The sequence below is a fragment of the Scleropages formosus genome, chromosome 22, assembly GCF_900964775.1.
Source record: "Scleropages formosus chromosome 22, fSclFor1.1, whole genome shotgun sequence".
Taxonomy (NCBI): domain Eukaryota; kingdom Metazoa; phylum Chordata; class Actinopteri; order Osteoglossiformes; family Osteoglossidae; genus Scleropages; species Scleropages formosus.
The window spans coordinates 13476883-13494317 of record NC_041827.1 but is presented as its reverse complement, the minus strand read 5'-3'; the positions used below and the strand labels follow the sequence as shown (position 1 = coordinate 13494317).

Sequence of the window (17435 nt, the reverse complement as noted above, 5' to 3'; positions counted from 1 at the left end):
TGCTAATAAACTGGTAATTGAAAATATCTTTTCAGCGACCTTTGCCTGGTGAATAAGACCCGATGATGGATATTTCATACTTTCAGTTGCAGTGTTGATAATTGCATTGTACCCTAACTGGATCTAGTCTGGAGTGTATTTTTGTTGCACTTCAACAACACGGATCGTATCTGCAATGTTGAGGCCGTATCCAGTTGAGTGTCATTGTGACGCTTGAATTCATGCTTTTAATAACCCATGATCTGTAACAGAAACAGGACACTAATTAACATACATATACATTATAATATGCAATGAAAAACATTACCAGCAATCCACTTGCAATTACCTGCCAATGGAGAATTATTCATTTAGCGGATGCTTTCTCTAAAGCAACTCACAGTGTTGAGCTACTTATTATTTAACCATTTATAGAGCCGGGTCACTTTACTGGAGCAATCTGTAGGCCAAAAACCTTGTTCAAGGGTATGATTGCTGAAAGTGGAATTTGAACATGTGACCTTTGGGTCCAAAAGCAGTAGCTCTAACTAAGATAACAGCTATCCCCAGTGCAACTTTATTGTGTCAGTTGGAGCCTACAGGTACTCACTTCAGAGCAGTATGGTACAGAAAACAAAGATTGTTAGGGTGTACAGTCTATGTTAGTGATACACACGTACACCGTTTCTAATGAATATAAATATGAAATTTAGTCATTATAATAAACTGTTACTGGGCTGAAGCCTTTGTTCAAGGTGCCTTACAGCGTTTTATTTATACAAATCACAGTATTCCTTTCGATGTTTCTGAACCAGATCCATGATATGAGCAACATGATTTTTTATGCAACTCAAATGAGTTACAATTTAAATGGGAATTAAAGCTTTTGTTTTCCGCACATCCGTTGAAATGTAATATAACATTTACTTTTCACAGAAAAAACCTTTCTTAAAGTTATCACTATAGAAAATAGACTCAAATTGTGTCAAGTAGTGCACATTAAAGCTTGGTGTCACGTTCTCCGCATCTGGCACCTCTGCGACACCTGCCGTTCCCTGATGGGAAAGACTATAAAGAGGGAAACCGAGGAAGCCCAGACGCGGAACCTTGTTTTGCCTCCTTGTTTCCCTGCGAACCGTATTACCGAGAGACCCATTCCGACTTCGACCCTTTGCCTGTTTCTTCCTGACCACGTTCTTTGCCTAGCCCTTTCTATGACGTTTGCTGATCGCCTGCCCCTCGCCTGCCCCTCGACTACGATTATGGATTCTGATTCGGCTTCTGTGCACCTCGATCCGAACACTCTGCACTTGAGTCCGTCCATGCTACACGGAACCGTGACACTTGGAAACCATGACTGACGATGTAGAGGCACCGAGGCCTTTTTCTCCCCATTGCAAACACAGGGTTATGTTTCAAAGTGAGACAGTCTTCAAGTCTGATTTGTTACAATCGTGACAGTAACAGGTGTAACACGACTACTTTTATTCAGTTCTGCCGCTTCTTCTAATATACAGGAACTCTTCTTAAAAATCTGACCTTCAGCTAGTGAACAATACCAGACTGAAACGTTTTCAGTACTTTTCACTACAGTCATGGAAATTACAGTACACCCTTACGGGGGTTACTTCACAATGTGCTTTTGCTGTACTTTGAGACCAGAATTAAAAATCAGACGGACACAGTATTCAGAGTGATCAAGAGACTTTATTTTTTTTTAGTTGATTCGTCGTGTCTGCAGTGGAGTGGAATTTAAGAAGGAAGGCTCATATCTGGAATGCTGAGATCCTATCCAGTAGACTGTCCTTCACACCGCTTAAATTTCTGCTTTTACTGATTCATAATCTGTAACAGAAAAAGGACGCTTGTTAAAACTCAGAAACATTATATTGCGCTACGAAAAACCTCAATAAAATTAAAATATTTCCCTTCCAACTACATTTTAAAAATTAGATTGCATCAGTTGGATATGATCGTATCAATTAGATATGGTAAAATTGACTATAGAAGTTATTTTAGATCATTCAGCTTTCTGTAACAAATCACTTGCAGTTGTGTGCCTCGTCCGTTTAGGGTTAGTACTTTGATCAAGGTGGTAGGAGAGGAGGGAGAATCACACCAGAGACCTTCAGCTTGGTAGAGGCTGACTAAAAACACGGTGCCACCAACTGCCACAATTCTAAAACTGCACTTGTTCTGAGACAAACAGTTCTCATTGGTTCTCGCGAACAGTGACTCTCTGTGATTGGCTAGTAGGAGCCTACGGGTACTCACTCCTTCCATCCAGGTGGTGTACGCCGAGACTCGGGTGAAAACGGTGGGTTTCCTCAGTGTGTTGCAGCCGAGGGAGGACACAAAGCTGGTCACGCCATGGACGTAGTAGCGTCCATTGACCTGACAGTTCAGTGGACCGCCGCCGTCACCCTGAAGAGTAACAGACCTTAAGTTAACGAAAGGCAAGTTTTCGGATACGTCGTCTTGATCCTCAGAACCTAAATCAAACCATTTGAGATGTATCACTAGAATTCAAATACCTTTGAAATATTTACACACATTACAATTTCCCTCAATTTAACAGAAAAGTTGTGTTTTATACTTTTGTTCATACTGTAGTAATAAAGGCTGAGTCACCTGGCAGGCAGAGTCACTGCCGCCCCCTGCACAGACCATAGTGGTCTTAACAGTGCTGCCCCACCAGTCACTCCTGGAGCAGGTGCTGTAGTCCACCAGAGGCAGGTACGCCTGCTTCAAAGAGGCAGATAGCTGACCCCCACCTGCAGAGACCAAGGCCGACACAGTCAGGGATGGCTAAGGTGTCACACAGTAAGAACAAATCTCGTTTCAAACATGCATATAGCACACGAAAACACACAGAATGCAGTAAACAGGTAACATGACAATAAAAAATAAGGCTGTAAATCACCCAGGTAAAGTGTTATACTCACTCTGGGTGTAGCCCCAGCCTGTGACGTAGCAGGGGTTGTTGTTGGGCAGGATCTGACCGAATGAGGGCAGAGAAGCCAGCTGCACGTAGGAGTTGAGGGTGGCATCGAAGGACAGACGGAGCAGAGCGATATCATACCTGAGGGGAGGCAAATGAGCCATACGGGTGTTCAGATGATGAAAAAATAACCAAATCACCTTAGTGTCATTTACAGCAAGTCACATAAATACTCCATAAACTCATTTTTTTCTGGTAATTTTTGGCTACCAGGGTTAATGTTTAAGTGTTTGACCAAGATTCTTTACAGGTGACCTGCCTTCACTACCACTTATAATTTTTCGGATATCATGCGTAGGTAGGTACAGGCTCTAGAACCGAATTCATCTCATTTTGACCACTTGCACGGTTTTCACGGCAAAGGAGGCTATGAAAAATGCTGATCACTGCTTTCTTCCACAAACGACTGCTGTACCACTTCATCACTCTGTATTCTGTTTTGAACATAGAACATGCAAATTTTGAGTTGAGTTTTGACTAATTTTACTGTAATTAAGCAAAAAAAGGTCCTACAGTACTTCTCAAATTTTAAGTGAGAAAAGCTCGCCTGGCTCGTCCACTCACCCGTTGGCGAGACTGTTGGGGTTCCAGTTGGGGTGTACGTAGAAATTGCTCACAGCGATCGCCTGCTCTGTGCCCTCACTCACATATATGTTGTGATCGCCAAGAACCACTCGCCAAGTCTTTGTTCTAGAGAGCAGTAGGGTACAGAAAACAGAGATTGTTAGGGTGTACAGTCTATGTTAGTGATACACACATGCACCATTTCTAATGAATATGAAAATGAACTTTAGTCATTATAATAGACTGCTACTGGGCTGAGGCCTTTGTTCAAGGTGCCTTACAATGTTACAATAATCACAAGTCACAAGTATATTCCCTTTTATACAGCAGGGTATTTGTAAAGGAGCAACTCAGGATAGGCACTTTCCTCTTTCTGTCTAAAGAGTTGTTCATAGAGACCACTGGATGCATGGTCCAAACCCATTATACCGCACAACCAAAGTTACAACACACCAAAGTGCTGCCGTAAGTCTTTTAGGACATGCCAGCTTAGGCCCCAAACTCACGTGTCCACACATTGGGCAGCTGTCATCACCCAGCCTCTCCTGACCAGAGAACCTCCACAGTAGTGGTAGTACCAAAAGTACAAATACTGGTACTGAAGGGAGACCTGAGACACAAAGCAGGAAAAATCCATCAGGTACATTATAATTAACATATTGACCATAAATTAACACATAACTGTTGAGTTAAATGAGCCTCACCAAAAGGGGCTAAACCTTAGTCTCACTTAAAGAGGCCAGTATAGCAAAAGCATTATTTTCAAATGACAAAAAAAAAAAAAAAGTGACGAATGCTGAAATTGACAAAAACATTCAACACCGTTATGTGTCATACCTGCCAGGGCCAAGCATGGGGTTGGGCTTCACTACCCCCCACAACCTTATTTTGCAATGCTTTCATGTATTGGGGCTTTACATTTTGCTCAGCAAGCACTGGGGAAAACCAAAAGACAGTCAACATTAGAACAATGTGAAAACTTTCGTGAACCTTGCAAGAAATTGACTAAGATTAGTCAAATGGATTTAACTATGCATACCGATAACGTGACTGAGTGAAAAACTTTGCTGTGGAAAAGACGGTTCTTACCCACTGCTATGAGAGCACTCAGCAGTAGAAACCTCAGCATGTCTGCAAACCTTCTGGACTCTGTGATGAGCTGGGATTTTCTGACTCACTGATGTATTTGATCCCGGGAGCTCCATATATATAGGTAGCTTGTAATATTTGTGGAATGCGTGTTCTTGGTTTTACTTTTAGTTAGGTCAAAGCCAACTGGTTCAACCGGTCAAACCAGCCACTGCCCATGTGCAAGTGTGTTAGAGGACTCAATCATATTTATTGCATATATACTAGATACTATCGCATGGTTTAATTTGCACAAAACGCAGTATTCCTGTCTCTGTGTGTGTATGTGTTTGTGTGCAAAATCCATATTGAAAACGTTTTCGTGGTGCACAGAAATTAAAATGTGCGTTTGTAGCAATACACCAGTTTACAGACTGGTCTGTGTGCACAGACATGTAGTCCCCCAATAAACCTAGGAACTTGAATTATTATTATTTATTACTTGGCTGAGGCTTTTCTCCAAGGGATCTGGCATTTTTTTTTTAATAAATCACAAGTATACCAACCAATGTCTACAGCTGCTTCTCCCAAGCGGGGTCACGGCATTCCGGGGCCTAGCCCGGCAGCGCGCAGGGCCGGAGGGGGCGGGTACGCATCCTGGACAGGACGCCAGTCTATCACAAGGCACCCCAAGCAGGACTCGAAGCCCAGGCATGCCAGAGAGCAGGACCCGGCCAAACCCACTGCGCCACCGCATCCCCCAACTTACTATTTATTACTTATTATTATTAAGGAATATTATTTTTTAATTATCATCCTAATTATTAACTCCCGCCGCAGACTACGTGCCGTGAGTTTAGAGACTGCCGCATCTTCGTTTTCACGGAGACATCTCTCAGAGACAGAGTTCCAGACGCCGTCATTCACCTAGACGGTCAGAAATGCAGCTCTGTCTCTGTGCGGTAAGGCTCGCGGTGGTGGCTTGTGTGTTTACATCAACACGAATTGGTGCAAGAGCTCGGTGCTTGTCTCTAGTTACTGCTCATCGCTGTTGGAGTTTGTGACTGTTACATGCAGACCATTTTATCTACTGCAGGAATTCACCACTGTCCGTATAGTCAGAGTATACATTCCCCCCAGCGCAAATGCCTAAGGAGATGCAGTGTGAGCTGTGTGCGGCTATTAGCAAACTGCGGAATGCACACAAGCCAATCTCAAGTCGGTGCACACTAAATTCCATAAACATGTGGACTTTTCAACGAGAGGGGCAAAGGAGATGGATATTTTTTATACAAACATCCCCGGCACTTTCCGGGCAGAGCCCCGCCCTCACCTCGGGTACTCGGACCACATCTCTATTATGCTGTTCCCAGCATACGGACCGCTCCGCTCGTCAGACGCGCCAAACCGGTTCTGAAACAGATGAAAACCTGCCCAGCAGGAACCATCTCTGCTCCTCAGGACTCCTTTGATCGCACTGACTGGCACATGTCCAGGGATGCTGCAACCAATGATGACTCCACCAACTTGGAGGAATGCATGGCATCAGTGACCAGCTACATCAGCAAGTGCAACGACCACGTCACCGCCTCCAAGACCATCACTACACGCTCCAACCAGAAGCCGTGGATGACTGCCAAGGTGCGTGCATTGCCGAGGACCCGAGACTCTGCCTTCAAAGCAGGGGACAAGGTGGCCGTAAGAACAGCGAGGGACAAACTGTCCCGGGCCATCAGAGAGGCAAAGCGCGCACACGGCCAGAGAATCCACAGCTACTTCAAGAACGGCGGCGACACGCAACACGTTTAAAAGGGCATCCAGGCCATCACCAACCGCAGGACAACTTCACCTGCCTGCGACAGTGATGCCTCCCTTCCAGACGCACTGAACAACTTCTACGCTCGGTCTGAGGCGCAGAATGACGTGGCGGCGAGGAAGACCACCCTTCCTCCCAACAACCAGATGCTATGTCTTGCCACGGCTGATGTGAGGAAAACGCTATGCAGAGTCAACCCATGGAAGGCTGCTGGACCAGAAAACATTCCTGGCAGAGGGCTCAGAGGATGCGCAGACTAGCTGGCAGATGTTCTCACTGACATCTTCAACATGTCCCTGAGCAGCGCCGTCCTTCCAATGTGCTTCAAGGCCACCGCCATCGTCCCCTTGCCAAAGATATCTTCTGTGTCCTGCCTCAACGACTTCCGTCCCGTCGCACTCACATCCATTGTCATGAAGTGCTTCGAGAGACTCCTGCTGACGCACAGTAAGATCCTGCTGCCCCCTCACTGGACCCCCTGGACCCCCTGCAATTCGTGTATCGTCCCAAGCGCTCAACAGACGGCGCCATCATCACCAGCCTCCATCTGGCCCTCGCCCACCGGGACAAAAAGGACACGTATGTTCAAATGTTGTTCGTAGACTTCAGTTCAGCATTCAGTACAATCATTCCTCAGTACCTGATTGGAAAGCTGAGCCTGCTAGGCCTGAACACCCCCCTTCAGGAGTCCGGATTAGAAGCAGCATCTCCAGCACCAACACACTGAGCATTGGAGCCCCCTCCCCAGGGCTGTGTGCTCAGTCCGCTGCTGTCCACTCTGTTGACTCACGACCGTGCAGCAATACATAGCTCGAACCACATCATCAGGTTTGCCGACGGCATGTGTCATCGGCAGAAATGACGAGTCAGCATGCAATGAGGAGGTGCACTGGCTAATGGACTGGTGCAGAGCCAACAACCTGTCCCTGAACGTGGACAAAACAGAAGACATGGTTGTTGCCTTCAGGAGAGCACGGAGCAACCACTCTCCTCTGAATATCGACGGCTCCTCTGGGGATATGGTCAAGAGCACCAAATTCCTTGGTGTTCACCTTGCGGAGAACCTTACCTGGTCACTCAACACCAGCTCCACAGCCAAGAAAGCCCAGCAGCGTCTCTACTTTCTGCGAAGGTGGAGGAGAGCCCATCTCCCACCACCCCCATCCTCACCACGTTCTACAGAGCGACTACAGAGATCATCATGAGCAGATGCATCACCGCCTGGTTTTGAAATTGCAGCATTTCGGACCGCAAGAACCCTGACCCAACCACACATACACACGCACACAGACATGCACACCCAAACTCAACTGAACGCCATTCCATTCCCTTTGCAATTTTTTTTGTTTTACATTTATGTTTGCGTTTTTACAGCATTTATTATCATATTGTAACATATTGTTTTTTTATTGCATGTATTATAAGATATTGTTCTCTTATGTAGCACTATGGTGCTGGAGGAATGTTGTTTTCTTTCTGTTTCGTTTCAGGCTGGGAGGGTTAGTTGCAGCTGCACGTTCTTGTGGACAATGTGTCTTTTGACTCACAGCATCATTTCCCTGTGCACCAGTGTTCCGATGAATGTTTTGATGAATGCTGCCTGTGTGCTCTTCTTTGCCAGTCCAAACCCAGCAAGGTGTGGTTTCCTCATTGACTGATGTGTTTGATTCTGGGAACTCTATACATGGGTAGCTTGTAATATCTGTGGAATGTTTGTCATGTGTGTTCTAGTTTTTAGCTCTTTTCAAAGTCAACTGGTTCGACTGGTCAAATCAACTACTGCCCATGTGCAAGTATGCTAGAGGACTCACATTTCTTACATACATACTATAGCATGGTTTTATTTGCACAAAACACAGTATTTTTGTGTGTGTGCGCGCGCATGTAAAATCCATATTACAATTTTTCTCAGTTGTTCTGACACATTTCTCCAAGCAAACGTAATTCCTCAGAAAACAATTAACACAGCCAACTAAGCACAGTCTTACCTTGACCAAACAGTTCAATTCCACTGGATACTGAAGTACTGCCTTTTATTGTACTAATGCATTTACAAAAAATAAATACTAACATCAACAGTAGAAGTGTGTGCTCTGTTGATTGTACAGTATAATATAGCCTGATGTACAAATACAGGAATGCAAATACACGTGAAGTTCTTTACTGAGGAGTTCTGTTGTGTAACAATGAGTTGTCCAAAAGAAAAAACATATATACATATGCACTGCAATCACTGAACTTCATTGATTATGCCTCTCATTCACATCTGGCCAGAGAATTTCATCTACATCACAGCATATGTTCTCACGAGCCGTGCACACACACACACACACACACACACACACACACACACACACACACACATTTTCTGAACCGCTTGTCCCATACGGGGTCGCGGGGAACCGGAGCCTAACCCGGCAACACAGGGTGTAAGGCCGGAGGGGGAGGGGACACACCCAGAACGGGACGCCAGTCCGTCGCAAGGCACCCCAAGTGGGACTCGAACCCCAGACCCACTGGAGAGCAGGACCTGGTCCAACCCACTGCGCCACCGCAACCCCCTTCGCGAGCCATGCATCTTGGGAAAAACGCCACGAATACTGAATCCATGCTTGACAAGCTTCGGCCTCAACATCTCCACAGGGCTCTTCCATTTCTTGAAGAAGACTTACTTGGCTGTAAGGTGTTGTGTTTTGAATATTGTATAACCTCAGGGACAAGTGTTACAGTTTTTCTCAATCGTTTTGTCACATTTCTCCAAATTAATGTAATTGCTCTCAAAACAATTAACACAGCCAACTGAACATACTCTTAGCTTGATCAAACAGTTCAGTTCCACTGCATAATGAAGTACTGCCTTTTCTTCTACTAATGCATTTACTAAAATTAAATACTAACATCAAACGTACAATGGTGTCGCCTATTGATTGTATATCATAGTCCGATGTACACACTCAAATACATGAATGCAAATACACGTTTATCGTGAAGTTCTCTACTGAGGAGTTCTGTTGTATAAAAGAAGCTACTGCCTCAACATCTCCACAGGCCTCTTCCATCGCTTGAAGAGGCCTATGGACTGCACCTCCGCGGACTCATCAGTTAAGATCCTGAAATTCGCTGATGACACTACAGTCATAGGACTCGTCAAGGACTGCGATGAGTCTGCATACAGGTGGGAGGTGGACCGGCTTTCTTTGTGGTGCAGACACAACAACCTGGAACTCAATACCAGTAGGATAGTGGAGATGACATTTTTTAAGAAAGTACCTTCTCCTCTGCCACCACTCGCTATCCAAGGTTGTACTGTGTCCAGCACTGATTCCTTCAAGTTCTTTGGTACTATCATCTGCAAAGACTTGAAGTGGGAGAAGAACATCACTACCATAGCAAAGAAAGCCCAGCAGAGGATGTACGTTCTCCGCCAACTGAGGAAGCACAACCTGCCGAAGGAACTGCTGTGCCAATTTTACAGGGCCACCACGGAATCCATACTATGTTCATCAATCACTGTGTGGTTCAGCTCTGCCACCCAATTGGACAAGCGCCGCCTTCACAGACTGGTTAATTCAGCAGAGCGCATCACCGGGACCAACCTGCCTTCCCTCCAGGACCTGTACATGTCCCGTGTCAGGAAAGGGGCTGAGAAAATCGTAGGGGACCCCTCACACCCAGCTCACTGTCTGTTTACCCTACTTCCCTTGGGCAGGCGATACATACTAATCAAAACAAGAAGTACCAGACACCAAAACAGCTTTTTCCCGGCAGCCATAAAGATTCTGAACACCCTCCTATAACTGCTATCTTCACTGGACTTTTTACTACTACTGTACCCTACTTGTTCAGCATTACACCCATGTGCAGTATGTTCTTACATCTTTTGTGCAACATCGTGTGCAATATGTTTCCTTATACCTTTTGTGCAATTTCATATCCATGTGCAATATGTTTCTTTATATCTTCTGAGTAACATCATACCCATGTGCAATATGTTCTCCAAATAACTGACAATCACTGCACTATAATGTTACTTTATGATACAGGACAACGCGTACTTTTTTTCTGTGCTTGGTCATTTAGTTGAATTATGTCTGCATGGTTTTATGTTCTGTCTGCATTATGCTATGTTCTTGTCTGCTGCATTATCGGTAATCATGTTTGTATTAGTCTATGTCTAGTTCAGTATGTGCTTATGTAGTCTGTATGTGTGAATGTGCACTGTAGTTTTGCTCTAAACCAGAAGAAAATTCCTTGTATGCTCATGTATACTTGGCTAATAAAGCTGATTCTGATTCTGTAAGGGTTGTGATCATACACTTTCCATCTCCAACAGGAGAAGAACTCCTCAACTGGATTCAGGAAAGGAGAATATGGCGGAAGGAACACCACCCTGAAATGTGGATGATGCTCAAATCACTCCCGCGCCAGCGCCGAACGATGGAATGCACATTGTCCCAAACAACTACAAAATCTTGATCCATTTGCTTGTGGTCAACCTGCGGGAAGAGGATTTCATTGAGGGAGTTCAAAAAAATTTGTATCCTTTCGGCATTGTATGGCCCCAAGACAGCACTGTGTGCCACAACACCCACCAGTAGTTGAAATTGCGGCAGACATGGTGATGTTGCCTCCCCGTTGTCCAAGGACATTGACTGTGGCACGATGGCCAATTACATTCCTCTCTCTTCTCCTTTTTTTTGTTAAGATTGAAGCCAGCTTCATCAATACACAGGTCCTCAAAATGAGTAGCACTGCTATCCAACTCCAAAATCCTCTAGAGTAAAAAAACACAAGGTGCAATAAGTGAGTGTTTTTTTTTAAAGTAATGCCATTGATTGCAAAGTTTATACTGTATCTGTTGTGGAGCAGTCTGGGTTCCCACTTTGACACAGCACTATGCCCAGAGACACCGGAATTTTTCCACTTAGAGTGGAATAGTATATAGACACATAAGATCCAGGAAAACAATATCTTTATATTTCGGGTAAAAGTGCAGTAATTGTGCGGCTTACACGTACTTGAACAAACTGGAATCGCAACTCCTTCACTCTGATAGAGTTCCTCTCAAAGGGCACTTTGTATACCTGCTTCATCCGGACGGCATTTCTCCTTACAACACGATCAGTTGTAGCAAGACTGCATTGCTGAAAATTCTGGAATACTTGGTTGTCCTGTATTATTCTTTGCTAAATTTCTTTGAGGCGGATGATGTTGTTCTGGGCCACCATGTCAACAATGGCATGCTCTTGTTCAATTGAAAAGAGTCTTGTTCGTCCACCTGAATGTTGTCGAACTTCCATTCTGACACACGTTTGGACGAGTGCAAACATTTATAGTAGAGATCTAGAGTACTAGAGTCTAACTATAGCAGTACAATGGTATGGTTACTTGTCGGCTGTCACTCTGAAATGTGCGGATAATTGACGTCATTGTGGATCTGTTTATGCTGGGCTGAACTCTCTGCCCAGCTTCTCTGAAGGAGAGACCATGATTTATGATATGGTCGATTTGGGTGGCCCTCATTTCATTTGAAACCCATCTGTACCCAATCCTTCTGCCTCTCCTACCTCCTCTTCCACCCTGCTGTCCTCTTCCTCTCTGCTCATTGTCTTGTTACATTTTATTCTCTTGCTCTTTCCACTACACCATTGCCCTCCATTCAACCCATCTCTCCTCCTTCTACTCCTCTCCCTTCTCCTCTTCCTACATCCTCGCCTCCTCTCCCCTCATCTCCCTTTACCTCTTCCACTCTTCATCTTCCTCTACCCTTTCCACCACCTCTCACTCTTACACGTGCTCCTTTTTCCCTGCTCGTTCTTGTTCTTATTCTTTGTCTTTATTCTTTTCCCCTTTTATAATTGTAGGAATTGCGATAACTGTGTAATCAATTAGGAAATTTGCATTTCCCGTGTTATGTGTTTTAAGGGGGAGCGGTGGCGCAGTGGGTTGGACCACAGTCCTGCTCTCCGGTGGGTCTGGGGTTCGAGTCCTGCTTGGGGTGCCTTGCGATGCACTGGTGTCCTGTCCTGGGTGTGTCCCTCCCCTCCGGCCTTACGCTCTGTGTTGCCGGGTAGGCTCCGGTTCCCTGCAACCCCGTATGGGACAAGCGGCTGTGAAAGTGTGTGTGTGTGTGTGTGTGTGTGTTACTAAATCAGCAGATATCAATTTGGGGCTCATTGAGAACATACCATGTGTAGCTGAGCATTGAACAAATGACAGAGTTTTGCTTGTTGTGTTGAGCAAAATGGTGCAGAAGTGCTTGTGATTTGTGTTAAACCAATGAAAGACACGCAATTGCTTTTTTCCTGATGTATTACAGTTCTGGCTGGCTTTATGAACTGTTGTGCAAACATTGCGGAATTTTGTGCACAGTGTTTTGGGAAAAGTATGCGTGTCATTTGTAAGTAGTATGAGATAGACAAGAACTTACAATCTATTTAGGACAATGAATGAAGTGTTCAGATGGCTGTGTTAATTGTTTTGAGAGCAGTGACCGGAGTTTGGAGTAATGTTTCAAATCGACTGAAAAAAACTGTAATAACATTTTTGTGGTTTACAGAAATTAAAATGTATAATTTTAGCTATACACCAGTTTACAGAGTGTGTTGTGTGCAGAGACATGTTGTCCCCAATAAACCTTGGAACTTCAATTAATATTATTTATTACTTGGCGGAGGCTTTTTTCCAAGGTATCTGACTTTTTTAAATCACAAGTATACCAACCAATGTCTACAACCGCTTGTTATACCTCTCACACATATAGCATAATTACAGTGTGATACCACAGAACACAGTATTTCTGTATGTGCGTGTTTTCATTTTCTTGTGTGTGGATCCATGACATCAATAACATTTCTGTGGTCCACAACACTGAGAACGCATTTTTACAAACTATTTAGATACTTGTGGAATGTACAGTAAATTGTGTGTCCTTTGTCATAGTTATCGTCAGTCCAACCAACCATTTCCCATGTGTACGTCTACAAGAGAACTCAGATATCCCTCTTAAACATATATGATGGTTACACTGTAATATCACAGTTTTATTTATACAAAGCAGGGTATTTCATTCATTGTGGATGTGCTATATCCAGGATATTAACAATACTTGTGTGGATCACAGAAATTAAAATGTTTTTTTTGTAGCAATGCGAGTGTACAGGCTGTTTAATGTAAGATAACATTTACTTTTCACAGAAAAAAACCTTTCTTAAAGTTATCACTATAGAAAATAGACTCAAATTGTGTCAAGTAGTGCACATTAAAGCTTGGAAACCATGATGATGTACAGGCACCGAGGCCTTTTTTTCCCCCATTGCAAACACAGGGTTATGTTTCAAAGTGAGACAGTCTTAAAGTCTGATTTGTTACAATCGTGACAGTAACAGGTGTAACACGACTACTTTTATTCAGTTCTGCCGTTTCTTCTAATATACAGGAACTCTTCTTAGAAATCTGACCTTCAGCTAGTGAACAATACCAGACTGAAACGTTTTCAGTACTTTTCACTACAGTCATGGAAATTACAGTACACCCTTACGGGGGTTACTTCACAATGTGCTTTTGCTGTACTTTGAGACCAGAATTAAAAATCAGACGGACACAGTATTCAGAGTGATCAAGAGACTTTATTTTCTTTTAGTCGATCCGTCGTGTCTGCAATGGAGTTGAATTTAAGAAGGAAGGCTCATATCTGGAATGCTGAGATCCTATCCAGTAGACTGTCCTTCACACCGCTTAAATTTCTGCTTTTACTGATTCATAATCTGTAACAGAAAAAGGCCGCTTGTTAAAACTCAGAAACATTATATTGCGCTACAAAAAACCTCAATAAAATTAAAATATTTCCCTTCCAACTACATTTTAAAAATTAGATTGCATCAGTTAGATATGATCGTATCAATTAGATATGGTAAAATTGACTATAGAAGTTATTTTAGATCATTCAGCTTTCTGTAACAAATCACTTGCAGTTGTGTGCCTCGTCCGTTTAGGGTTAGTACTTTGATCAAGGTGGTAGGAGAGGAGGGTGAATCACACCAGAGACCTTCAGCTTGGTAGAGGCTGACTAAAAACACGGTGCCACCAACTGCCACAATTCTAAAACTGCACTTGTTCTGAGACAAACAGTTCTCATTGGTTCTCGCGAACAGTGACTCTCTGTGATTGGCTAGTAGGAGCCTACGGGTACTCACTCCTTCCATCCAGGTGGTGTACGCCGAGACTCGGGTGAAAACGGTGGGTTTCCTCAGTGTGTTGCAGCCGAGGGAGGACACAAAGCTGGTCACGCCATGGACGTAGTAGCGTCCATTGACCTGACAGTTCAGTGGACCGCCGCCGTCACCCTGAAGAGTAACAGACCTTAAGTTAACGAAAGGCAAGTTTTCGGATACGTCGTCTTGATCCTCAGAACCTAAATCAAACCATTTGAGATGTATCACTAGAATTCAAATACCTCTGAAATATTTACACACATTACAATTTCCCTCAATTTAACAGAAAAGTTGTGTTTTATACTTTTGTTCATACTGTAGTAATAAAGGCTGAGTCACCTGGCAGGCAGAGTCACTGCCGCCCCCTGCACAGACCATAGTGGTCTTAACAGTGCTGCCCCACCAGTCACTCCTGGAGCAGGTGCTGTAGTCCACCAGAGGCAGGTACGCCTGCTTCAAAGAGGCAGACAGCTGACCCCCACCTGCAGAGACCAAGGCCGACACAGTCAGAGATGGCTAAGGTGTCACACAGTAAGAACAAATCTCGTTTCAAACATGCATATAGCACACGAAAACACACAGAATGCAGTAAACAGGTAACATGACAATAAAAAATAAGGCTGTAAATCACCCAGGTAAAGTGTTATACTCACTCTGGGTGTAGCCCCAGCCTGTGACGTAGCAGGGGTTGTTGTTGGGCAGGATCTGACCGAATGAGGGCAGAGAAGCCAGCTGCACGTAGGAGTTGAGGGTGGCATCAAAGGACAGACGGAGCAGAGCGATATCATACCTGAGGGGAGGCAAATGAGCCATACGGGTGTTCAGATGATGAAAAAATAACCAAATCACCTTAGTGTCATTTACAGCAAGTCACATAAATACTCCATAAACTCATTTTTTTCTGGTAATTTTTGGCTACCAGGGTTAATGTTTAAGTGTTTGACCAAGATTCTTTACAGGTGACCTGCCTTCACTACCACTTATAATTTTTTCGGATATCATGCGTAGGTAGGTACAGGCTCTAGAACCGAATTCATCTCATTTTGACCACTTGCACGGTTTTCACGGCAAAGGAGGCTATGAAAAATGCTGATCACTGCTTTCTTCCACAAACGACTGCTGTACCACTTCATCACTCTGTATTCTGTTTTGAACATAGAACATGCAAATTTTGAGTTGAGTTTTGACTAATTTTACTGTAATTAAGCAAAAAAAGGTCCTACAGTACTTCTCAAATTTTAAGTGAGAAAAGCTCGCCTGGCTCGTCCACTCACCCGTTGGCGAGACTGTTGGGGTTCCAGTTGGGGTGTACGTAGAAATTGCTCACAGCGATCGCCTGCTCTGTGCCCTCACTCACATATATGTTGTGATCGCCAAGAACCACTCGCCAAGTCTTTGTTCTAGAGAGCAGTAGGGTACAGAAAACAGAGATTGTTAGGGTGTACAGTCTATGTTAGTGATACACACATGCACCATTTCTAATGAATATAAAAATGAACTTTAGTCATTATAATAGACTGCTACTGGGCTGAGGCCTTTGTTCAAGGTGCCTTACAATGTTACAATAATCACAAGTCACAAGTATATTCCCTTTTATACAGCAGGGTATTTGTAAAGGAGCAACTCAGGATAGGCACTTTCCTCTTTCTGTCTAAAGAGTTGTTCATACACACCACTGGATGCATGGTCCAAACCCATTATACCGCACAACCAAAGTTACAACACACCAAAGTGCTGCCGTAAGTCTTTTAGGACATGCCAGCTTAGGCCCCAAACTCACGTGTCCACACATTGGGCAGCTGTCATCACCCAGCCTCTCCTGACCAGAGAACCTCCACAGAAGTGGTAGTACCAAAAGTACAAATACTGGTACTGAAGGGAGACCTGAGACACAAAGCAGGAAAAATCCATCAGGTACATTATAATTAACATATTGACCATAAATTAACACATAACTGTTGAGTTAAATGAGCCTCACCAAAAGGGGCTAAACCTTAGTCTCACTTAAAGAGGCCAGTATAGCAAAAGCATTATTTTCTAATGACAAAAAAAAAAAAAAAAAAAAAAGTGACGAATGCTGAAATTGACAAAAACATTCAACACCGTTATGTGTCATACCTGCCAGGGCCAAGCATGGGGTTGGGCTTCACTACCCCCCACAACCTTATCTTGCAATGCTTTCATGTATTGGGGCTTTACATTTTGCTCAGCAAGCACTGGGGAAAACCGAAAGACAGTCAACATTAGAACAATGTGAAAACTATCGTGAACCTTGCAAGAAATTGACTAAGATTAGTCAAATGGATTTAACTATGCATACCGATAACGTGACTGAGTGAAAAACTTTGCTGTGGAAAAGACGGTTCTTACCCACTGCTATGAGAGCACTCAGCAGTAGAAACTTCAGCATGTCTGCAGGCCTTCTGGACTCTGTGATGAGCTGGGATTTTCTGACTCACTGATGTATTTGATCCCGGGAGCTCCATATATATAGGTAGCTTGTAATATTTGTGGAATGCGTGTTCTTGGTTTTACTTTTAGTTAGGTCAAAGCCAACTGGTTCAACCGGTCAAACCAGCCACTGCCCATGTGCAAGTGTGTTAGAGGACTCAATCATATTTATTGCATATATACTAGATACTATCGCATGGTTTAATTTGCACAAAACGCAGTATTCCTGTCTCTGTGTGTGTATGTGTTTGTGTGCAAAATCCATATTGAAAACGTTTTCGTGGTGCACAGAAATTAAAATGTGCGTTTGTAGCAATACACCAGTTTACAGACTGGTCTGTGT

The 17435-nt window shown here is 43.8% G+C and overlaps 2 protein-coding genes across 2 annotated transcripts; both read right to left on the bottom strand.

The window, feature by feature from the left end:
- Window positions 1-1666: 1666 nt before the first annotated feature.
- LOC114909342 (elastase-1-like) lies at window positions 1667-4710 on the bottom strand. The gene is made up of 8 exons (XM_029247852.1): window positions 4634-4710; window positions 4382-4479; window positions 4051-4154; window positions 3545-3670; window positions 2925-3061; window positions 2611-2753; window positions 2254-2403; window positions 1667-1824 (listed from the first exon to the last, which is right to left on the bottom strand). The coding sequence occupies exons 1-8, from the start codon at window positions 4671-4673 to the stop codon at window positions 1810-1812; spliced, it is 813 nt and encodes a 270-aa protein (XP_029103685.1). The 5' UTR covers window positions 4674-4710; the 3' UTR covers window positions 1667-1809.
- A 9326-nt stretch (window positions 4711-14036) lies between these two features.
- LOC114909340 (elastase-1-like) lies at window positions 14037-17105 on the bottom strand. Its single transcript, XM_029247844.1, has 8 exons — window positions 17012-17105; window positions 16760-16857; window positions 16422-16525; window positions 15916-16041; window positions 15295-15431; window positions 14981-15123; window positions 14624-14773; window positions 14037-14194 (listed from the first exon to the last, which is right to left on the bottom strand). Exons 1-8 carry the CDS (start codon window positions 17049-17051, stop codon window positions 14180-14182), a joined length of 813 nt encoding a protein of 270 aa, XP_029103677.1. The 5' UTR covers window positions 17052-17105; the 3' UTR covers window positions 14037-14179.
- Window positions 17106-17435: the final 330 nt, after the last annotated feature.